This window comes from Patella vulgata, chromosome 8 (genome assembly GCF_932274485.2).
Source record: "Patella vulgata chromosome 8, xgPatVulg1.2, whole genome shotgun sequence".
NCBI classification, from domain to species: domain Eukaryota; kingdom Metazoa; phylum Mollusca; class Gastropoda; family Patellidae; genus Patella; species Patella vulgata.
Window position 1 is genome coordinate 2,389,671 of NC_065886.2, and position 25,797 is coordinate 2,415,467.

General features: G+C 38.5%; 1 protein-coding gene and 1 long non-coding RNA gene across 4 annotated transcripts in view; one reads left to right on the forward strand and one right to left on the reverse strand.

Moving 5' to 3' along the window:
• Positions 1–2,496: 2,496 nt before the first annotated feature.
• Positions 2,497–19,397, reverse strand: LOC126830228 (uncharacterized). The gene is made up of 8 exons (XR_007683767.2): positions 19,327–19,397; positions 16,335–16,525; positions 13,919–14,043; positions 11,309–11,501; positions 9,465–9,518; positions 8,067–8,156; positions 6,640–6,691; positions 2,497–5,820 (listed from the first exon to the last, which is right to left on the reverse strand). It is a non-coding gene; the product is annotated as an uncharacterized LOC126830228 (long non-coding RNA).
• A 313-nt stretch (positions 19,398–19,710) lies between these two features.
• The window catches only part of LOC126830219 (histone H4 transcription factor), a 38,467-nt gene continuing 32,380 nt past the window's right edge, over positions 19,711–25,797 (forward strand). For 2 of the 3 annotated variants that reach the window (XR_008788939.1, XM_050560565.2), the window contains exons 1-4: positions 19,711–19,776; positions 21,469–21,776; positions 23,272–23,501; positions 23,951–24,056. Coding sequence is in view for 1 of the 3 variants with exons in the window: in XM_050560565.2 (XP_050416522.1) it covers positions 21,566–21,776; positions 23,272–23,501; positions 23,951–24,056 (547 nt within the window). In the remaining 2 variants the exon portion in view is untranslated. Of the gene's footprint in view, positions 19,777–21,468; positions 21,777–23,271; positions 23,502–23,950; positions 24,057–25,001; positions 25,372–25,797 lie in introns of those variants that run through there. The other variant, XM_050560566.2, reaches the window with a different exon arrangement.

The window sequence follows — 25,797 nt, forward strand, 5'->3', positions numbered from 1 at the left end:
CTTACCGCACGCGTAGGGGTCTTTCTTGTGGGAGGAAACCGGAGTACCCGGAGTAAAAGCATTGTGCGTTGAGAAGGCGTCACAATCTCCATGTCCCACATACACTTACATCGAAAACACAACCGCAAGCCAGAAGTTCGATTCTTTAGCGCCCCCCCCCCCCGGGATCACGATGGCTATAAGTGGGTAAGACGCTGGCTCGCTAGCCTGAGGTCGGGTGTTCGATCCCTGTATTGGCCGAGAAAGTTCATCCGGATTTTCTGGCGTGATTCCCCCTTGTCAGTGATGGAGGACGGAGGGCCTGACAAGGAAAGCTGTATAGTCGTTCGGATGGGACGAAAAGCCGAGGTCCCGTGTAGACATTGGCGTGCACTTAAAAGATCCCTTGACAGTTGGAATTTGATATAAGAGTAGGCCGTAGCGCCGCTGTCCGGGCAAAATTTCCCTCATAGCACACTGTATGGCGTACGCCCGTCTTCATTAGCCCACTTCGGAGAAGAACAGTAGGACGTTAAACTCCATTTCATTTCATTTTAGCCCCCCCCCCCCACTAACAACACACACACCATCACACCAATAACAAACGTGTGAAAGTCGTCTGTCTGTAAGGGAAGTAAATCTCATTATGCTAGATTTTGTTGATAAAATTCGCCGAAGTACTTATATTAAAGGTAACGTTACAGGCGTCAACGAAAGTCGACTTGGGTCAGTTAAGAGTTAAATGATATATTATTGATCCATGCAATGTGTGTATTCTGTCGAAACTATTTTTATAGGGTTGTTATTACCAATAAAGATATTGTAAAGTTGGTTTATATAGAAAGTTGAAACACCTGGATTTCCTGAAAAACACCCATGGAGATACGTGGTTATAAAAGCCGATTTACTTATATTTAATCGCCTTCTCTTAAAGTCATTTATCTCTCGTGAACATATAAATGTCAAAAACGTGTAAAATCATTGTAGCACTAGCCATCCCTTGACAGCGATAATGAAATTAACACACCGTTTAGTAAGCTGTAAAATGGAATGAACGACAGTAACAATTTTGTCAAGTTGTATCAACTTCTCCATACGTCACATGGCAGCGATGCATTCATTTCGACGCAGGTTACCATTAAAGTAGCTAAGTCTCTAACTCAATATCAACCGAAGTGAAAACACGAGTTATTTGTCAATTCAAATCAACATTGATGTTGTTATCTTACCTTGAAAAGGTAGGCTTCTGATATTAAATATTTAAGACAAAATAAACATTTCCCCATTGATACACGAATCGTGTACCATAGTGCGATTCAGCGTAATTTATAACAAGTGACCAGAAAGAACGAGGCTAGACATATTCCACAATTCATATCAAACGGCGAGCCATAACTTATCTGGAGAGCATGCGCATTAGACTGGAAGAACCAGACGCTAGAAATTTCTATTTGGTTGAGACTCATGCCGTATTTCGCTGGACATAACTGATTTGAAATTAGAGTCCAAACGAAAACAATTGAATGTAAATCAGTTTATATACAATCAGATTACATTATTATATGCGTTGCGACCCATTTGTATCAATTTCTAGGTCCCAAATATTAGCGATTTAGCTCCTTTAAGTCCTACGCTGGTTAAAACGAATATTGTACAAATGTTATTTATCGTCTTTCTCCCCCTCCCCCTCCCCTCCCCCTCCCCCTCCCCTCCCCCTCCCCCTCCCCTCCTTTTTGCATGGCGATTTTGTTGACTTTTGGGTGTAGAGTCGCAGAAAAGGTCTTGAGAATCCTGCCAGGTTTTGGTGAATATTCATGATTTTGACGCGGAAGGATAAAAGAGTAAAGAGTTTGGTTACGTTGAAATGTAAGTCAGACAGTTGTGTGTTTATTTATATGCTACTTCCAGTTTTTATATCTCAGGATTTCCATGGTTTGGTGAAACTCATATATGTACATGCTTTAGAGCAAGAGGATATATCTGTAATAGAAAGCGTTGAACCCAGCGACAATTTGGCGAAATTTGGAGGCGGTCAAAGAGACGAGTATTAGCAGTGTCAAGAAAGCAAATGACGACTTGGTAAGTTAGTTACGATATTGAATAAGACAAACACTGAATGAAGAGGGGGTGGTAGCACTGAGTAAAGTTAGAATTGCGTTTTATGAAATTTACTTTGTTGAACAAGCTGCCTTATTTAATTTGAATAAATCGTGTATTTCTGTTGTTGTTGTTTTTTTTAAATTATTAACATAATATTCTCCCATTTGTTAGTACCAGGCCCTATATTTGAGACTTGGGGGGCATACAATTAAAGAGTTCGATCAGACCGCTGATTTGTTTTCACACATATCTTTTTTTAAAAATAAATAAAATTCATCTTCCCATCCACTGCAAATATAGTGGTCGAAATCCGCGGAGAAAAATGATTTATTTTTCGCCGTGATGGGGCCCAAATCAAAACAACTGGTCCGAGGACCCAGAGTTAGTCAGCCTCTGTGTATAAAGAAAAAGCACGTCTTATTAATCAGATCATAATTTTATTTTAAACAAATGGACAAGTGTGTGACACGAAATAGACAAGCGTGTGACACGAAATGGACAGGGGTGTGACACAAAATGGACAGGCGTGTGAGTGTGACACGAAATGTACAACCTTGTGACAGAATTTGGCAGGATATTAAAATTGTTTACATACTGCTCTCGTGTGAATATGTTAACAACATCTGAACCAAACACAGATCCTACTTCGCTTCGTTATTTTTATTGTTCATATATCTTTTTTTTGTCTTTTAGTGGCAATGGGGTTTGTTCTTAGGGCTTAACGACCGCTTCTATCGTGGGTGACATCCCAGACAAGTGGTTTAATTTTAATATATTCCCGGGGCATGGACAGAGGTCTTTTCTGTAGGAGGAAACGGGGGTAAATTCACAATGTTGATTAGGTGCTCTTATCACCAAGCCATATTATTATTGAAAAATTTATATAGTGCATAGCTGTCACTGTTAGCTATCCATATACCCTCTACACAATTAACAGCTAAATAAATAAAAAGTACATATAAATAAAAAGGTTAGAGTAAAAAAATTAGACAACAATGTAAAAATAACAACCAGCATAAAATGTCATAAAATATAGTACACAGAATATATGTAAATAAAACAATAACTATACGTAGCGTACATTTAAGATAAAAAAAAGTTATAAACAGGGGCCTGTTTAACGAAATTTCAACTAAGATAAAATACAAATTTCAGTAAATTGATTGGATAATATTAGATTGATTTTAGTGCTTAGCCAATCAAAATTTAAGTATCTACTAAAATTGTATTTTATCTATATAGTTAATATTTTGAGAAACAGGGCCCAGGTATTTAACCGGTTATAAACAATATATAAAACTTACATTTAAATGATTACATAAAAACTTCTTTATGTATTTTATAAAAGTAGGCCTTGATGAACATGTTTTAATACATAGAATATATAGTGGTAATTTGATTTGTTCCAGGGTGATGGGGAAACGGGGGGGGGGGGGGGGGCTTGAGCTTGTACATAAAATGAACGGTCACCAAATGAACTTAAATATGCATTGCGTGTAACAAGAAGACATGAACTCGAGGAAGAGCGGAGGTTGCGTTTAGGGGTATACAAATATGCAGGACAGAGGTTGTTGAGATATTTGTATGTAAGAAGCAGAATTTTAAACTTAATTCTATATTGAATCGGTAACCAGTGAAGGCTGTACAATATTGGAGTAATATGAGATGACTGCTTTGTGTTATTAGACTAGCTGCACAATTTTGTACTTTTTGGAGTTTTATAAATTACTGTAAAAGGAAGTCCAGATAACAAGGAATTGAAATTATCTAGTCTAGAGGTAACATATGAATTAATTAAAGTTTTATTTGCATCATTATTAATGTATTTCCTTTTTTAACCGATTTTGTTTTTAAATAACAGTAACACACATTACAAATATTATTTACTTGTGCTTCCATGTTCAAATTCTGTCGATTATAACGCTTATGTTCCTAGCTGCTGTAGAACACATAATTTGACTATCCACTACATAAATATACGCCCAGACAGTTGATGATGGGTTAGTTGTATTTTACGTCCGCTTCCACCGAGGTGATATCGCAGACAGTGATATGAAAAGGCTTTTCAATGAACCGCGTTCCGTTTCATGTGAGAGATTAGCCAATCAAAATGTGAGGTGTGCGCGGAACTACGGGAGACAACTTTTAAGCAGTGTAAGTGGAGGCAGACCACCATTAATTTTCCATATCTCGGTAATGGTAGTGCCGGCTATTTTTAGATATATTTTACTCCCTCCTTTCCTGCCATTTTGCATGCTTATCTCTATTGACTTTTTGGTGTAGAATTGATGAAGAGGCATTGAATTTCTATTTTCTGCCTGGTTTGGTGTCAGATTGAGATTTTTAAGGCGGAAGACTACAAGGAGTAAAGAGGCTTTGTTTTGTTTTTGCACTAACACGGACATGATATTCTGACCCCAGTCTGCTATGAATTTCAGTGAATTGAAATTTTGGTGGTCAACCTCATACAAATTTAGTACTCTGATGATCCCATGATGTCATACTTGCTGTGCTGTAAAGCGAAGTTCTCAACGAAATTTAGGGAATGGGCTACAGCATGTAGAACACCACTGATTTAACATTGGAGTCAATGGAGAAATTAATGGTGGTCTGCCTCCAAGTCCGCTTGGTCTCAGACTAGCAATTATTTGCCCATTGACTTCAATGTTAAATGGCTATAACATCACAGGCTGTAGCGTTTTGCTCAACATGCCGTTGGTTCCAATCTTTATAGGCACAATGGGGACCACATTTGTCAATCCCCTCATCATAATTTTGTACGGGGTTGACCGTTTAGATTTTTTCCTACGGGAATATGATGTTGACTGGGGTGTAAATCTCACAATGATTGCTCTGCACAAAGATACTTTACACCCCTTATCCCTCATCTGTATCACCCAAAACTGCTATGACATTGCAACCTTGATCCCTTTTCTCCAATTCTAGACCAAAAACTCAACCCAAAAATGCAGGAAAATGCCATCGAATATATAAAAACGGTATTTAAATCTGTATTTTAACCAGTTTGGAACTTTCGGCAACGATTACGATCGTTCAACTTTCACAAATATCATGTTTTACACACAATTATAAAACTGAAGACGGCCTAATCTATTGTACGTCCATTTTACTCCGGAATAAATAACTATATAACATGTTGCATGTCCTATTAGTAATTAAATTATTTTGTTTGAAAATAAATAATACTTTGTTTTGTATGGCTATAAAGAAAACATGTTGGGATCTTCAAGAAACAGCAGATATAGAACGGGAACTAAAGTCAAGAACCGAAACTACAATCCACAACCGGAACTGAAATGTTGATTGGCACTTTAAAGGTGTTTAAGCGTACACGTGAATACAGCTGTGTTATTCATGAAGCATAGAAATAGATGGCGTTGCATAACATAATACAACGTCATAACGACAAACTCTTCGAGTGAACTATCCGCCTGTATATGCACGAACCTGTTATTTAATGATGACGTCATAATGATAACCTCTTCGAGTAAACAATCCGCCTGTATATGCACGAACCTGTTATTTAATGATGACGTCATAATGATAACCTCTTCGAGTAAACAATCCGTCTGTATATGCACGAACTTGTTATTTAATGATGACGTCATAATGATAGCCTCTTCAAGTAAACAATCCGTCTGTATATGCATGAACTTGTTATTTGATGATGACGTCAGTATCTACGGGTATACGAGTCTGTATGATAACCAAGCTATAATCCTGAAACAAAAATATAAAACCAGTTTCAGTTGAACTCGACTCATATAAAACTGGTTTCAATTGAACTCATCCCGTACAAAACCGGTTTCGTTTGAACTTGACTCATGTAAGGCCAGTTTCAATTGAACTTGACTCATATTAAAACCGGTTTCATTTGAACTCAGTCCGTACAAAACCGGTTTTATTTGAACGTGACACATATAAACCGGTTTCAGTTCAACTCGACTCATAGGGGATGCACGATTCACAGTCCGGAACGTCCCGAATTGACAGAATTTCAATCGAGTGACGCGGAATTCAGTCCTGTCATAGTTCTGTCAGTCCCGACAATGGAGGTGGTGTGAGTAGAATTGTGACGTAATTAAACACGACGAACGGGTTTCGGCTGCATGGTTGGATGAGATATTTATATATCCAGTCGACGCATGCGTTGTAGCCCGAAGTACCAATTTTCACTCGATTGTCACTATTTTCGGGATTGAGAGAATTCAATTCCGGAACGTTCAATCGAGTACGCCCATATAAAACCGATTTCAGTTGAGCCCAGTCCGTGCAAAACCAGTTTCATTTGAACTTGACTAATATAAAACAGTTTCAGTTTAATTCCGTTCATAAAGAATGTCACTATACAATATCGTCTGTTTGATTATATATTCAGGAATAACGCCATATTTGGTGCATACTCGGGTACTGGAGCCCCTCTGTGGTTGTCATTAAACATGGGTGCCAATTCTGTATTGAAATCCAACCCCTTTATAAATCATGTTTGATATTATAACTATAGAATGTTGTGTACATTACAGATTAAAACTATCTTACCAAATAAATATGGAACGAATAAGAATCTTGAACCAAGCCTTTCGTAATAAACCTGTCAACAATAAAAACAAGATTTACAATACTATATACTGAATGATTTAAAGAATATAAATAAAACTATTTAAATATATAAATAAATACCAGGGAGGGGACGCGGGAGAGAATTTAAAGTTAATACGACTGTTCGTATTTGGCAATCAGAGAGAGAGAGAGGGAGATTGGAGGAAACCCACAAGGTTTATCTTTAATGAAGAGTTTGGCGCCCACTCGACACAAACTAGGTCATTTCAGGACTAACATATGGTTCAATTTTACTTCAATAATTCGCTTGAGGGTAGGTGTCTTTAGAAGTGGGAGGAAACTGAAATAAAATGGGGTTTAACGTCCTACTGTTCTACTCCGAACTTGGTTAATGAAAACGCGCATACGTCATACAGGTTGCTATGAGGGACATTTTGCCCGGGCAGTGGCACTACGGCCTACTCTTATATCGAATTCCATCTGTCAAGGAATCTTTTACGTGTACGCCAATGTGTACACGGGACCTCGGTTTTTCCGTCCCATCCGAACGACTAGACAGCTGTCCTTGCCAGACCCTCCGTCCTACATCACTGACACGGCAGAACCAGGCCGGAAAATCTGGATGAACTTTCTCGGCCAATGCAGGGATCGAATACCAAAACTCCAGTCTAGCAAACCAACGTCTTACCCACTTTGCCACCTTGAGCTCAATGTAGTCTCGGTTATCATTCCTACCATTGTTACAAGAATAAACAAAGTCTCGATGATCAAATTTTTAATTAAATTATTAAATACCATGATCGTATTTAAATCTGTTGAAAATCAACCATCCGAGGTTCTAGAGTGTAGATTATAACCATGATATGTAAATATACGACTTATGATTTATATAACATTTAAGGCCAAACTAAAGACCTGCATTAGGCAGAATTGGTTCTTACCTGATACATGTTCAGTTCGATACGGACATAAAGTCTACCTTCATAAAACGTTTGCGTCTAAACTTTAAATTGATATCAAAGTGAATTTGACTTGATAAAAAAACCGCATCACTTTACTTTTATGAAACATGAATAATACTTTGATAAACACGGTTTTTACTTTTCCTAAAGCAGTAATCGTTATCTTATAACACGTGATGTTTACTTTAATAACATTTGATGTTTACTTTAATAACATGTGATGTTTACTTTAATAACATGTGATGTTTACTTTAATCACACACGAATATTATTTGCATATTAATTTTTTTATTTTCTTAAAGCGAGAAACTAACTTTAATATAACATGAATGCATTCTTAAAATAATTTTTACTTTGATATAACTCGAACACGAGAACCTCACCTTAATAACAAGGCAACTTTGTTAAAAGGCGAACCGAAATTGAATAAAATTAAACACTTACTTTGATAAAATGGTTCTATTATTCTCTGTCTCTGTCGTTGTAAAGGGACGGCTCTATTTTGATCTGTGAGTTTCTGTTTACATGCTGTAGCTAAAATAGTGACAAGAGTATACAACAACTGGTCTACAGAATTCAGGTGAACAGTGATTGTCTCCCTTTAACACCTAATCAAGAATGGCCAGGAGAGAGATAGAGAGAGATAGAGAGAGTGGGGGGGGGGGGGGTAACGTCAACTCGACATAAACTAGGTCTATTCGTGACTAACATATGGTTCAATTTTATTTTAATAATTCGCTTGCGCGTATGGTTTTTAGCACTGGGAAGAAACCGGGGGACCCGCAGAGGACCCGGAGAAAAACTAACGAGGTTGGGCAGACGACCAGTTGACTCAATGACAGACCTTATGATATAACACGCACGTGCTAACCTTTCGGCCATGCAAACCCGCCGGCCATATTTAGAAATCACGTATGTACTACTTTGGAGTACAGCCTAATATAAAGGACACAGCTCACCATTATTCCTAGGGAGAAAGTTATTTTTAGTCTTTCTCTCCCTTTCCCTTTTCCTCCCCGGTTGTACGTGACAAGGGGTAGGGTCGCCTGTCCAACCTCGTGGGTTTTCTCCGGGTCCCCCGGTTTCCTCCCACTGCTAAAGACCCCTACGCGCAAGCGAATTATTGAAATAAAATTAAACCATATGTTAGTCCCGAAATGACCTAGTTTGTGTCGAGTGGACGTTAAACCCCATCTCTCTCTCTCTCTCTTTCCCTTTTCCTCTTCTTGCATGGCGATCTTTGTTAACTGTTTGGTGTGGAATCGAAGAAAAAGGGTTGAAAATACATTTTCTGCCAGGTTTTGGTGAATATTTAGGATTTTGAGGCGGAAGGATACAAAAGTTGAGAGGTTGGTTAGGTTGAAATGTAGGACCGAAAATTGCATGTTTACTTGTCACTACTTCCAGTTTGTGTATCTCAAGTTTTCCATGGTAAACCTCACACGTGTTTTTGGGTAAAAGGTGGCCAAAATTAATATGCAAATAATATTCGTGTTTGATTAAAGTAAACATCACATGTTATTAAAGTAAACATCACATGTTATTAAAGTAAACATCAAATGTTATTAAAGTAAACATCACGTGTTATAAGATAACGATTATTTGGGAAAAACGTTAGATCCAGTCTAAGAGACGAGAATTAACATTAAAGTCAATGGGGAAATCATTAGTGACCTGTGACCATGCGATTTGGGTCGAACATATTACCTTTCAGGGAATTTAAATTTTTGACAATCTCCTTCCTGGCGCGGCACGTGGCCACGAATAAAAATAAATCATATGTTAATCACAAATTGATATATTATGTAATCTTATCTAAATGTGTAAAATATTTAATCTTACCTAAATGTGTAAAATATTTGAGTAAATCGTCTAAAGTTGCACTTGTTATTGTTCCTGTAATTAATAAACAGCATGGTTTATTGCAGAAATAAAGTATGGACGTCTTACCTGGGAGAATCGGGGACGTCTTACTGGGAGCCGAGGCTACGTCTTACCTGGGAGAATCGGGGACGTCTTACCTGGGAGAATTGGGGACGTCTTACCGGCGAGAAGCGGTGACGTCTTATCTACGGTTTAAACATCCGAATAGATTGACTGGTCTCCAGTCTGGGCGCCGCGGTGATTCGCTACCAGTGATGACCGAGAAATATCCTCCGGTGTGATAATGTCTAGTCGTTTGGATGGGACGAAAGATCATGGTCCCGTGGACACATTGGTAGATAGAATTTGAAATAAGAATAACCCTTTCTGTAGCTGCCCGGGCTAAGTTTCACTCAGAGCACACTGTGTGGCGTTTATTGACCTTCATTAGTCCAGTCGGTGCAGAAAAGTAGGCCGTTAAACGAAACAAAAAATGAAATGGGGTTTAACGTCCTACTGTTATGTTCCAACCGGGCTAATGAAGACGGGCATACGCCATACCGTGTGCTATGAGGGAAATGTTGCCCGGGCAGCGGCACAACGGTCTACTCTTATATCGAATTCCAACTGCCAAGGGATCTTTACCTGCACGCCAATGTGTAAGTGTACACGGGACTTCGATTTTTCGTCCCTCTAAACGACTAAACAGCTGTCCTTTTCAGGCCCCCAGTCCTGTAAAACGAAACAAGTATTTCTAATACACGTAAGCATTGTTTACATAAGACGTTACTGCTTCGGGCGGAATGCTGCCTTTTAGTCATTTTAGTACCCATTTACACTAAATAGGAAATAATCTTTACCTACAAATACGTCAAACACCGTTATTTTTTTTTCCAATACATAAAAAAAAATGTTTTAGAATTTAATTTGTCGCAGGAAAAAATTTAAAATTTCTGGCTCATTAAGTCGCCTCGATGCCATCCTTGTCAGTGATTGTAGCGGCCTAGCGAAAATTCACAGCTGATCAGTGTGGTATTTTAAGTCGGGTGTCGATGGAACTTGAATTGGCGGAGCATTTTTTGTTAGATCTAAATATTAAGGCCATCTCCAGATTTCGTCAAAGTTACGAGATATAAATAGGACAAGCGTTAACCCTGATCCTAACCGAAACCCTAACCCAACCCCACAATCCTGGGCAACAATATGATCCCTTGTCCTATAGCCCTGTTTACATCTCGTGGCCTTGACAAAATCTAGAGGTGACCTTAATATTTAGATTTGACCGACCATTTGGCTAGTTTCGTTTTAACATCAGGAATTTTTTTTAAATTTGTGACGTTTGTTCGTTGAACAATAGTGCATCGATGGATGGGCTTCGATGTTTGATTTGACGTCACGATTTGAAGTCGTACTTGTTCAAATAAATCTTTCAAACCGAAATCTGATTAAAATACAGATTATATTTCGTTTCGTTTCATTTTTTATACTTTCGATGGCTTACACTACATGAAGATCAGATTACTATAAGGTCGTGTCAGGGGTCGTACGAGCGGCTTTTGACCTTGTGACGTCAGACATTGATTTAATCAATCAGCGTTGGCGTTTCTAGTGGTTTACCTACAGTTCCGTGCATAGCACATCAAGAAGTCGCCGTAACAGACTGTTTCGTTGGCTTATCCGCCCCTTCAACCAAAACGCCGATAATATAACAACTCTTCCAGATCCTAGTAAAGACAAGCAAAACGACATTTTGAACTATAAAAAACGAAACGAAATAGGATGTGTGTTTTAATCAGATTATTCAAACCGTGGGTTATACAAACCTTTCACCATTACATCCTGCGTGAAGATAATTTTAGCTTTAACAGCCATACGACATTGATCTGGGGAGATCTTTGATAGTTCGTACCGAATCAAAACATGGAAGGAATCGGCGTAACGATGACCCACGGTGATTGTTTTTGCATTAATAATATACTGTTTCTGGAACTCATCATTTGATATTTGACAGGAAATCTGAAATGAAGATAAACGGATAATACACAACTAGCTGAGACATCTTGTAAAACAAAATAAAAAATGAAATGAAATGGAGTTTAACGTCCCACTTTTCTACACCGACTGGTTGTTCTTAGTGTTTAATGTCCGCTTCCACCGAAGGTGATATCGCAGACAAGTCTGCACACGCAGGGGTCTTTCCTTTGGGAGAAAACCGGAGTACCCGGAGTAAACCCACGAAGTTGAGACGGCGTCCCTATCTCCAAGCCACATGCGCTCACACCCAGTATCGAAACCACAGCGACAAGCCAGAGGTGACCGGCCAGCTAGAGGTCGAAGCGCGGCACTCTAGACCACTAGGCCATCCCAACTCCCGCCTGGGCTAATGTAACGTATCTTATAGGGGGAGAGGGTGGATGGTCGAATAGTTGGCGTGTGCGTGCTGTATCATAAAGTGAGTCATTGAGTCAAATGGCGTGGTTCCAATTCCCCGGTTGTACGTGACAAGAAGTAGGGTTGCTTGTCCAACCTCCTGGATTTTCCCCGGTTCTTCCGGTTTCCTCCCATTGCTAAAGGCCCCTACACGCAAGTAAATTATTGAAATAAAATTGAACCATATGTTAGTCCCGAAATGACCTGATTTATTGTACGTGCACGCCAATGTAAACACGAGACCTCTGTTTTTCGCCAGACCCTCCGCTTTACACCAATGACAAGGGCAAACCCCACCGGAACCGTTGAACAAAAGCTCGAACTTTCTTTTCCACCGGATTTCATCTGATAACCGTCTCCAAAGTGTCTCAACGTTGCGATTTTCTGCTTTTCAAAAATAATAGAACCTATCAATATGCTAAACGGAAAACTGCAGACCTGACTGCAGACCAAACTGACGGCCAACTTCCATCAATTATCTATCAGTTTTAGTATTTTTTTAGCTTCTGTTGCTGTGTTAGAGAATCACCTACTCGTCTTTCGTTATAATAAACAGACAACTTTATGGATAACATTCACTAGATTTATTAACTGCAACGTTTCAATGAAGATATTCTCACCGTTATCAAGCAATGATATAATCAAACATGTTACATAAGGTTATATACAAGTGGATAACAATAAACTAATTAAGAGTTTAAATCAGAAGCCATTAAAGTTTTATATCAAAAAATATCTACAAATGTCGATAAAGTTAAAAAAAAAAAGGTTTCCATCAATGTCAATTAAATAAAACTAGTTCCATTTTAATAAAAAAAAAGTTACTTTTAATAAAAAAAATGAATTGTTCTTTGAAATTGAAAAAAAGTAGTTCCTTTTTAATTGACCAGTCAAATGGCAGTGGATTATGAAATTTATCACACAAGCGATATCTACTGTAGAGTAGAATGTGTTATTGTGTGATAAATATAGTTTATCAGCTAGTGTTATTGTTTTATATGAGTTTCTGTGAATTGACAAAGTTCCTGAACTTATTTTGATACTATATGATATTGTATGTAATTAAGATCCTAATCAATTCCATATGATATGTGTACAACGTGGTCACCAGCTAATATATGATAATCACTTTGTGTTGTAAGACTCAATTCCTTAAACGACTATCAACTGTAACGAATGTTGAAAGGTGTATGGCCATAAGCTTGCTGACAGTTAGAAAGACGAAGGAGGAGACGGCAGGAAGAGAGAAGCAGAGACTGGCTTATGGACTCACACGAGTTCAGCCACTGCCGTGACAACAGGGCGGAATGGTTGTCTATTAATGTACCGTGTTAATGTTATTGTTTCCTGGTGTAGTTTAGTTCCTGTGTAAGTTGTGTTCCTGTTTTATTTATGTAGATGTTTCATATTCTGTTCGTGATGTAAATAAATCATATATTTACAAAACTGATCTCTGTTATCACTAATAAAATATTGTTACGTTACGTTAATTACCCGAATTTCTGTGCTGGGTATTTATGTGAATTGAGTTACTTTACCGAGTTTCTGTGGATTACCTTAGTTTCTGTGCTGGGTATTTCTGTAAATGGAGTGACCCGAGTTTCTGTGCTAGTTATTTCTGTGAATTGAGTGACGCGGGTTTCTGTGCTGTGTATTGAGTTAATTACTAGGGTTTCTGTGCTAGAGGTATTTCTGTGAATTGCGTGAATTACCCGATTGTCTGTGCCAGAGGTATTTCTGTAAATGGAGTTACCCGGGTTTCTGTGCTGGGTATTTCTGTGAATTGGGTGACGCGGGTTTCTGTTCGGTGGATTGAGTTAATTACTCGGGTTTCTGTGCTAGTTATTTCTTTGAATTGAATGAATTACCCGGGTTTCTGTGCTAGAGGTATTTCTGTAAATTGAGTGAATTACTTGGGTTTCTGTGCTAGATTTGTCTATGAATTGAGTTAATTAACTGGGTTTCTGTGCTAGAGGTATATCTGTGAATTTTGGGTTAATTACCTGAGTTTCTGTGCTGGGTATATCTGCAGGTGCAAACATCCGATTTGGATGGACGGTATATGTTAACACACGTTGCTGCTCTGAATCTCCGACCTCTGCATTCTGCCAATTACTTATAACTAAATCTGTATTACAAAAATAAAAAACATCAGAAACAACAAAATTCTACCTTTTTGGTTTGAAAAGTTCTAATTTAAAGTAGCGAAGTCTCTAACTCAATATCATCCAAAGTCATACACGTTGAAAATACGAATTATTTGTCAATTCAAATCAACATTGATGTTGTGATCTTACCAGGAAAAGACAGGCTTCTGATATCCTATGTTTAAGACAGAATAAACATTTTACCATTGGTACACGAATCGTGTACCATAGTGCGTTTTAGCGTCATTTGCAACAAGTGACCAGAAAGAACGGGGCTACACATATTCAACTGGCGAACCCACCTGCTCAATAGACTGGAATAACTAGACGCTAGAAATTGCTATAGGGTTGAGACACAGGCCGTATTTCGCTGGACATAACTGATTTGAAATTAAGAGTCAAAACGGAAACAATTGAATGTAAATCAGTTTATATACACTCAGATTACATTATTATATGTGTTGCGACCCATTTGGGTCAATTTCTAGGTCCCAAATATTAGCGATTTAGCTCCTTTAACTGTAAAATTGTTTTGGTAGATCCTTTAGGGACGGAAATGAAATGAAATAGGGTTTACGGTCCTACTGTTCTGCTCCTATACTTGGCTAATGAAGACGGGCATATGCCATACAATGCACTATGGCCTACTCTTAACTGCCAAAGGATCTTTAACGTGCACGTCAATGTGTACACGGAACCTCGGTTTTTCGTCCCATCTGAACGACTAGATAGCTGTCCTTGTCAGATCCGCCGTGCTGCACCAGTGACAAGGGGAAACCACACCAGAAAATCCCTTTAGGGACGGTCTCTATCCGTCCTTATTAAGTTGCAAAATATAATTAATATTTTTGAATCGCAAAATTCTACTTGAAAATAACGTTGGATTACTATAAATGATTTCTTTTGGCGAACAAGAATTTCGGTGGAAAATAGAAGGTAGGAATAGAGTGATATTTTCATATTGCCGCTTAATAGGGCAGGGACGGTCAGAGAACATCGTTCCTTCAAAAACCCTTCCGAAAGTAATTATCAAAAGGGCTGCTAACATTTTACACAATCAGAATTGCAGATGGGCTTGTTGAATTGGGATAAGACAAAAACAATCTAATTAAAATTATATCTGTATTTCGGTTCGTGTTACATCCATTCAGGGCACCTGTCGTTTCTTTGACTGACGTCATCTGAGCTTTGCACGAGACTTTGACAGTAAGTTTATTATTAGATCAGTGAACGGTGTCTTGGAATTGGTGGGAAAGCTACGTTGTATATGGCTCTTTACACTGCAGAACAAAAACACGAAACATTGGAGAGAGAGAGAGAGAAATGGGGTTTTAAAGTCCACTCTACACAAACTGGGTCATTTCGGGACTAACATATGGTTCAATTTTATTTAAAAAATTCGCTTACTCGTAGGTTTTTTTTTTAGCAGTGGGAGGAAACCGGAGGAAGCGGAGAAAACCCACGAGGTTGGACAGGCGACCCTACTCCTTGTCACGTACAGCCGGGAAATCGAAAACACGGTAGTTGACTCAATGACAGACCTTATGATGCAACGCGCTAACCATTCGGCCATCCAACCCCCAAAGAACTGCAAACTAGTTAGAATATTTTAATGTCCGACTGCTTGAGGTAAGACTATTTGGTGACAAATTGCGGGAAAACAACCACGTGAAAACATTAAAGATGGATTATGTAAGATTTAGATAAAGAGACGACCGTTCTTTCTATACCAGTTCAAAAATAGATCAGGTAAAATGAATACATTAAAGTAACATCCCAATTACTTTATTCAGTACGAAATTAAAAGTGTTTTAAGATCTAAAGTAGATTGGGGGGCTTGGATGGCCGAATGGTTAGCACGTGCGCGCTGTATCATACGGTCTCTCATTGAGTCAACTGGCATGGTTCCGAATCCCCGGTTGTACATGACAAGATGTAAGGTCGCCTGTCCAACCTCGTGGGTTTTGTCCGGGTCCTCCGGTTTCCTCCCACAGCTAACGACCCATACGCGCAAGCAAATTATTGAAATAAAATTAAAAACCATGTTAGTCCCGAAATGACCTAGTCTGTGTCGAGTGGACGTTAAACCCCATTTTTCTCTTTCTAACGTAGATGGTTTATTATGGTAACAACGGTACATGAAATAACGTCGCATGTTTGCACTCAAGATTGCAGTCTTGTATGTTAGCCCTGAAAAGATCTACTCATATTGACAAGTGTACGTTAAACCCCCGCGTCACGACAACTTATAAATAATAACACATTCACCTACCTGTTATATTTCTCCCCTGGAAAAAATCCTTAAAAAACCTGGAGTCGTCGTCAAATACAAGATGATAAAGCCTATCTACATTGACGTTAATGGTTTCATCAATAACGTTTGTCCATACTTCGTCATCATCTGCTACTGCCTCAGCCATTGTTACAGGTGTTATAGAGTGTTCCTGTTGTTATAAAACCTCACTGAAATATTCAAAGTCAAGTTTACTTTTACGTTGAAGAATAATAATCAGTAACAGATCGAACCCCCGCTCTCCACAACAAAGGTCAGTCACCTAAAATGCAGTGAATGCAGACTTCAGCTAAGGAGTTTCCAGCAATTTAGGAAGTAGTTTCCAACGAGTTCGAGTGAAGCCGGTGAGCTCACATCACGTGAAGTTCAAATGATCAATGCCAACGGCCTTTTGTCTTGAAAGTGAGAGAGAGAAATGGGGTTTAACGTCCACTCGACACAAACTAGATCATTTTGGGACTAACATATGGTTTAATTTTATTTCAATAATTCGCTTGCGCGTAGGGGGTTTAGCAGCACAGCGCAGTGGACGCTTTCGGCTAGCCCCTCCGGATCCATTCGCTTAATTTCATATGTTCGTTTGTTTTGGATTTCTGCATATTGTATCTTGTCCGTAGATTTGTTTTTGTGTAAATTATGAGTGGCGCAGTTCCCCTGTACTTACTAATAGATAGTGTTGAAATAAAGGTGATTTGATTTCCATTGTGGAAATATATTGTTACATGTTTGCCAAACAAGCATTGATCCGACGTGGCATACTCCTAATGAGACGTCTAAGGTCATTTTGGTCCAGGTTGTCCCATTCCTGTTGCAACGCAGCAGCAAGTTCTTGGACATTGGCAGGACGTTGTTGACGTTGACGTAACCTCTGTCCAAACATGTCCCAGACATGCTCGATGGGGGAGAGGTCGGGAATCAGTGCTGGCCAAGGTAATGTGGTGATGTTCTGTTGTTGGAGGTAACCTGTAACGATCCTGGCCCTGTGACATCTTGCGTTGTCATCCTGGAAGATGAAACGGCGGCCATGACGTCGTGCGAACGGCACAACATGGACTGCCAAGATGTTGTCCCGGTAGTACTGGCCTGTAACACGCCCTGCAACAACATGTAAAGCCGTTCTTCCAGCAACAGTGATGCCTCCCCACACCATAACAGAACCACCCCCAAATCGATCATGTCTGATGACGTTAACGTCTTGGAAGCGCTCGTTTCGACGACGCCACACCCTCCTACGTCTGTCCAAAAAATCAACAGTGAACCTTGACTCATCTGAAAACATCACATTGCTCCGGCGTCGATTATCCCAGTGTTGACGATCCCTACACCAACGACGTCTTGCTTGAATGTGATGATCTCTCAAACAAGGGATCACGCGAGGACGTCGGGCGCGAAGGTGACCCCTATGCAGTCGATTCCGAATCGTCTGGCCACTCACTCTCACACCAGTGTCTGTTTGAAGACGAGCGCTGATCTGATTTGCTGTGATGACACGATTTCTCAAGGCCAAGGTACGGATAAATCGACCCTGGGCTTGAGTTGTCGCCCTTGGTCGACCTGAGCGTGGTCTGTCCTGTACAGATTGTGTATCACGGTATCTGGACCATAGCCTGCTTATGACAGACTGAGAAACATTCATCGTCCGCGCCACAACCGCCTGTGTTGTGCCGATCTGTAGCATGCCAAGGGCACGTAACCTTTCATTTTGGGTAAGCCGACGCATATCAAAATTTGTTTTCTGGTCACTAAAACAATTAAACTGATGTTTCCACCCTGGAATTCAATGCCACAATGACTGTAACATTCAAAGTCAGAGTCGTGCAAATCTTGGGTTGGACCCCCATGATGATCCCAAGCATCACCTGCATTCCATGCGGTAGCTATTGGTGCGTTTGGGCGTCACATGTAACTGGAAATGTTTCTTCTGTTAGGTTCTATAGTGACTTTTTTCGTAGTCATTTGCATATTTTAGTATTATGCCCCCAAAATCAAATATCCCCTACTTTTTTAGAATGGTATAATTAAAGCGAATTACCTTCAATTTTTAAGTTTTTTTTATTGTAATTTCTAATCAATTATGTTCCGTGACCAATATTGAATTCTAATTCGTGTTTTTAAATTAGTGTATTATGTATAATATAGGTTGAGCTCCTTTAAGTAGATCAGTGTTTTCTGGATATGATATAACTCGCAAAAATCAGGTGATTCCGGGTTCGATCCCAGTATACAGCCAGCCTAAAAGGTCCCTCGGAATTTTCCAGCCAGGGATTCCATTGTTAGTGGTGATGACAGTATCCTCGAGGTTCCGTGAGCATATCATTGTCAGTGGTGTAGGGCAGGATAAGGGAAACACCGGGGTTCCGTGGGCATATCATTGTCAGTGGTGTAGGGTAGGGTAAGGGAAACCCCGAGGCTCCGTAGGCATACCATAATTGTCGATCAGCATGCCCCGCAGTTGGAATTCGAAATAAAGAGTGGGGATCGTACTGCCACCTCAAGGCAAAGGCACCTTCATAAAGTCTAACATGGGGTCCCATTAAGAGGGATCTGATATAGCCTACGGTAAACATGCGAAATAACAGATCACACGTAATTCAATAAAGCAAACATACAATGTGGGCGCAGAATACATGTAAAAATTCTCCATCCTGGGTTGAATTAAAACAAGTTCATTTTACTTTCTAAATGAACGAAATGACATCTGACCACTTTCCAATGTCTATGGCTGAGTTTGGGTTTGGTTCAGAGACGGTGGCGATATCGAAGCACACACACACACACACAGCGAGAGACTAATAATCGAGACTAGGTCTCCGTAAATCTAGTAAACTGCGGAGCTGGTATTGGCATGGACCTTGTAGACCCAGATCTAGAATAATTCTCGGGAATTAGAATTCAAATACGTCACCTCAAAATAAAAATAGGTCTTACGAAATCAAATACGATTCCCTAAATCTCTAAAAAGTCTGTTTACCGATTTCTTTTGTCCAAAATAATCTATCTCGATCAGAGCAGGAAGTATGGCTGGTATAATCAATGACTGGGTTTTCCCACACGTAGTCTATAAATAGCTACAAATGTTGGAACCTGACTGTCGACGTCGTTGGTGTTTTAACCTCATTGTCGACAAAATTCTGTCATAAAATTAGGATATGAAAAAAAAAAATAATAACAAAATGAAGAAAGGCAACATGCGTGTCGTTTCAGATGCACGGTTTGTGAATCAGTTGACTCCATAACATTACTCGGGAAAGAGGGGAGTACTTTCTTGTCAACTTAGATCCAAGTGCCTGGATGTCCTGAGCTTGTTGTTATTTTAAAACCGGATATTGTTTTGTGTTTGTCTCCGCATGCGCCTTGCATTCGTTTTAGCGCCATAATCCGAAGTAGACGTAGTTATTTGTAAATTTCCGTGAAACTAAAGGTTGAAAACTCAATAATTATGCATTTTTGTTTATTTTTGTCGTTCTGGTCACATGAAATGTGCATTTGTATTATTTTTCTTTTTCATAAGATTCACAAAAATACCCAAAATAAACGTCAAACCAAGCACTCAGCAGCAGTATTATTATCGAGGTTGATGTGATCTGATATTTTCTACACAATTCAGTACATGTATTTCCTTTAATGCTGATAGAACAAGCTCTGTTACTCTGCGCAGATTCATTTTTGTTTGTAAAAATTAAAGATCCATGATGTAACAAAGCTTCATATAGGCCTATAAATTCATTCTGCTGCATATGATAAAGATATTTGCTATTAATTCATTAAATCTAACACTGACAACTGAATGACACTCCGGTGTTTCCTCTGTCATTGACTCATTGTACAAAAATGTGTAGATTATCATTAAAGATACATTATGTAAGATTTAGATAAAGAGCTAGCCATTCTTGCTATAAATAGTTCGAAAATAGATAATGTAAAATTAATAATTTGAAAATTTCATTCAAATTACTCTATTGCGAGCGAAGATATTAGCCTTTGAACTATTTGAAGGTTTGACAAGACGTGTGTAGTAATTTCAACCACCATAGGCCTACTGGTTGTTCGAAGATAAGTCTCGCTCCTCCATTTTTAGGTTAAATCAAAATATGGCTGAACTGTTTTAATCTATTTAATATTGGAGAAATCCGATGCCATCGAGAGTTGATTATGGCTTGGATAAGTTAATTAATATCTAATTAATAATTTAGAAAACATTTCAGGCCTAAAGAAAGACCTGCAATGGGCAGATTTAGCTCTTGCATTATGTATGTTTAAATAAAAAAAGAAGGGATTATTCTTTCCAGCTAATTTGGGTTTGTGAAACCTTTTCTCAAAACAAGCAAATGATATTTTTTCAATGATATTTTAGCAACTAAATAATTGAGACTCCACATCAGTATAAACATGGTGACATGGCCGTTGTCATTGGATACCGTATTGTAATCGTAGTGGGTTCGGAGTGTATATTTGGACTTGAAAAATAGTAGATTTATCATATTTTGGCGAGTGCATATTTTCGTGGACGTGAAAAATAAAGCCCTGATCCATGTAATATTTAGATAGAGATCTAACCTTTCTTGCTATAAAAATAGTTCACATGACCTGCATGGAAACTGTATCCCATATTTAGACTACTGTGACTCAGTGAGTAAGAAGATGCTGGATCGCTAACCTTGAGTTCCAATGTTCGATCCCAGTGTTGGCTGAGAGAGAGTGTCGGGATTTTGCTGCATGATTCATGAGCCCATGTCAGTAGTGCAGGACGGACAGAGGGTCTGGCATTAAGAGACAACATATAGTTTTTGCGATGGAACAGAAAACGTAGGTCTGGTGTACACATTGACATGCAAGCAAAATTACCCTTGACTGTTTGAATTCAGTAGGACTTAGTGCTGCTATCTGGGAAAATTTTTGTAACATGATCACACTGTATGGCGGATGCTCGTGTCTAGAAGCCCAGTCGGTGCAGGACAGTCGGACGTTTATAAATCCCATTTCATTTCATTGCATTAGACCGACTCGTACATGGAAAGCAGTCCTTGCAAAACTCTTAAAATGTCTTGTTTTTATTTACCATGGCTCTCTGCTAGCTTTGTCTCAGTTAATATGTTTTGTTTCTCTTTTGTAGATCTAGGCCTAATTATATTCACCTGTTGTGGATCAAGCCCTAGTTATTCACCTGTTAGGCCTACCTACATGTAATCTATATACACACACCTGTTATAATGGCAAGTTCAAAGAAATCTGGCAAGAAGACTGATGGTGATAAACAGTCGAGTACCTTACAGGAGTGTGATTATGTTTATGCCTGTGAGTGGGGTGAATGTGAGGAAGAAATAGGGGATATGGCCCTGTTTGTAAAACACATAGCTCAACATGTAACCGAGTACGTCGGCTCCTTACAATCATCCAATCAACCAGGACAAACGGGACAAGGTAAAGATTTAATAGAGAGGGAAATGGGGTTTAACTTCCACTCAGGGATCGAATTTGACGGACGCAAACACGCAAAATGCGTGTTGATTTTGTAGACAGCGTGTTGCAAAATATGTCACTCGAAAATAAATGCGTGTAACATTTTTTCGCTTATTGTTACTGAATAACATGATTTCTTCTACACAAAATCAAGACCATAATTATGACAAAAAACGAAAATTCTTTTGATTATTTTACTTCCTTGCAAATTGTAAATAAAGCGATTTCCATATCTGGCGTTTTGTGACATCTGCGCATGCGTCAAGTATTCAGATTTCTTCATCAGACATTCGGAATTCTTCAGTTTTTTCCCGAACTGATTGTTTTTATTGTGATAAAAATCTTATATTTTATCGGCTAGGAGTTTACCCTATTCAATAAAAACAATACACATACATGTATCATAATTGACCTCTTTTAGTGTTCGACTATCTGTCCTTTCATTACTGTTGTTATATTCCATCAAACAAATTCCGACATCGGTCAAAAATATACGTTATTGGCGAATAGCTTTCAAGTTTCACGCGACACAGGTTATTAATAGTAAAAAAACACGTACCATCGCGGTTTTGATTTTTCTGGATGATATTGAAAAAATGTTTTCCTTTTGATGTTATATGCGATATTTTATTGCTTAAAATGATGAATAAATACTGTTATAAATTCCTGAGTATTCATTCCACGCAGTTTACAAATGCCGATACTGAGCTTTCTTTACGTCACGTGACTTCTCGCTCACTTTTCCACCCGTAGCATTATCAGTTTCTGTTCAATTTCTATTCATCTTGACAAATTGTTTATACCGATACTTTGATTTTCCACAGGAATCATTGATTTTCAGATTGAAATAAATTTTAATAAAGCAGAAATATAAATAATGCCAACATTGCCAACTATATATTTTGAGAGTTCCGGTAGACTGATTTATTCACTGATTCTGTGTCGGGTGTGTCATGCATAGCCGTCCGTGATCCGAAAAATCGCTATTTGACTAAATCAATGGACACTTTTTGACATTGTACTTATATGTTGTATAGTTTAATTTACTATCCTTGTATTATATAATGCATCGTCAAGAAGGTCTACGATTGAATGAGAAAAAACAAGTTTTCAAGGGTAACTATAAAAATATGCACGGCCGAAAGAACACAATCTTTTTTATTATATTTTTTGTGCCTCCGTCATGTAAATATTTTAGATTTAAATAAAATATTATAATTAATATTTTGAAAATTAAAATTGTAATAAACAACAACTTTTGCAAGTTTGTTAATTTTGTTAGTGAAAAGTTAGTGAAGATTTTTTTGTGGACCTTGTAAATTAGAGTATGTTGAATATTTTACAAGATATTGCCATACTTTGCCTCGGAAAGTTTGCAAATTTTTCTATGAATTTGTTCTGATTGCCACCCTGGTGTATGAAGCTAGGAAGCTAATTATTTTGTTTGAATTTTCAGCTACATGTTTTTCGTGTAATTGGAGAGAATGTGAGTCGCAGATTTTGGGCAATTACTGTGATTTTAATCGTCACGTCTACTTCCACGCTTTTCATGTTCGTTTAAAATGTCTGGGTAAAGCCCTGCTGACGTCATCTTGTGGTACTGAGGCCTGTTCTCTTGATGGTCAGAGCAGAAACTGGATACCTGAACTTCCTGAGAATTTAATCTGTGGTTGGAAAGACTGCGAGGTAAATTGACGCAGAAGTTATTTTCTTATTTATCAACACAGTGACTTCTGTTGTTTTTTCAACCTTAAAGGGACTGTCCCGATTTGAACAGTTTCAAAAATAAAAGTCTGTGTATTTACCTTTTCTCCAAATTACAGCTCAAAAATATTGAGTCGTTGGGACGTGAACGTCAAAACCACTTATCCGGACACGTAACCCTTTTAGATTTCAGGTCAATTTTTTCGTTGGTTTTATCCAGAAACCATATAATACATCTTGGGACACAGGTCAACATTTCCAGATGAAGACTGGCGGGTTTAAGTTGTTTGATAACGTATCATTTATATTGAGTTAGTTGCTCGGCCCTAAGGTACATGTAGAGGATTTTAAGTTTTATTCTACAAAATATAATCTGATTCAACAATTTTTTTGTGTGTGTTTTCAATCTCTGTTTTCTGTTTATATTTCAGCTGATCTATGATAATCCTGTGTTTTTCTATAGTCATGTCAATCAACACTGTGATGAGTATAAGGAAGGCAATAACGTGGTGGGAGGAGCCAGGTGTAAATGGACAGGTAAATAAGGCCAAGGCAGCACATTTTATTTTTGGGAATTCAGTAAGATTACTCATTATATATCGTATAAAGGAAGAAACCTATGAAATTGACATGACAGAACGTACAGATTGTAAATTTCGAATGCATTCTGCAGTGTTATATTTTGCGGATTTTAAAGATTTGGTCTAGAAGACACAGAAAATAGTTTGCAATGAAATTTAAAAAAAAAAGACTCAGATGGATTGTTCAGTATGGCATGACAAGGAAACCTCTTGCAATTCAAAATAATTGAGTCCCAGAATGTTTTAGAGTTATCCCCACATTTACTTTTAAATTCATGGAATCTTGTGGACAGGATACAAGACAGAGTTCTCAATCAAAATTTTTAAAACTTGGTGAGACATGACATGAGAAGAATCCCATTCATTTTCAAAATTTGGGTATCTTATATTTTGAACTCACCTCACAGAGTTATTTTTCCACACATATTTTTACCTTTAAAGTTATTAAAGCTTTGGGGATCACGTGGCTAAGTGGGTAAGACGCTGGCTCGCTAGCCTGGAGGTCGGGTGTTCGATCCCTGCATTGGCCGAGAAAGTTCATCCAGATTTTCCTGCTTGGTTTCCCCTTGTTAGTGATGCAGGACGAAAAACCGAGGTCCCGTATACATATTGGCGTGCACGTAAAAGATCCCTTGGCAGTTGGAATTTGATATAAGAGTAGGCTGTAGCGCCGCTGACCGGGCAAAATTTCCCTCATAGCACACTGTATGGCGTATGCCCGTCTTCATTAGCCCAGTTTAGGAGCAGAACAGTAGGATGTTTAACCCATTTCATTTCATTTGTTAAAGCTTAGTAAATGGTTAATGATATATTTTTTAAAACTTGCTTTGTGTGATGTTTTGGCTATGATTGATTTTGAGGTCAGACAAATTCTCCTCTGTGTATTTTGAATATTTTAGATATTTTATTTATTTATATAATTCCCATCATATGTTTTCTTTTAAACTAAGAAAATGATTAGGCTGAACTTTAAAATATCTTTGTTTCGCCTAACGCGACCGACTAACTAAAACCACCCCCGACTTAAATTATTTTATTGCACTTTTCCGCGATCTTTTTATTTTATTTTGTGTGTCAACCTGAAATATATCACGAGTGTTATTTCCCTTTACTATGTCTATGGTTTGATTCATTATTGAAACTGGTTGATCAAGACGAAAGCGTCATAGGTGTCGCTTCTCAACAAAATGGTTGCAGACGAAAGCACATCCATTCCCACGAAATGATTCTGCCTCTATGTGGGACGTCGTTTTAAACATGACGACGATAAGGTCAGCCTTAGTAATATATTTTTTAGAACTTGTTGATGAGTGTAAATATTGGGTGTTACACGCCCTCGTCTATGTTTTTTAGAATATTTGAAATGTTTATGATTTGATACAAGATGTGGGTTATTTGATTTCCATAACAGAAAGATGGGCTGGTTGGATGGCGGAATGGTTAGCATGTGCGCAATGTATCATAAGGTCTGTCATTGAGTCAGCTGGTGTGGTATCGATTCCTTGATTGTACTTGACAAGGAGTAGGGTTGCCTGTCCAACCTTTTGGATTTTCTCCTGGTCCTCCGGTTTCCTCCCACTGCTAAAGACCCCTACGCGCAAGCAAATTATTGAAATAAAATTGAACCATTTGTTAGCTCCAAAATGACTTAGTTTGTGTGAGTGGATGTTAAACCACATCTCTCTCTCTCTCTCTCT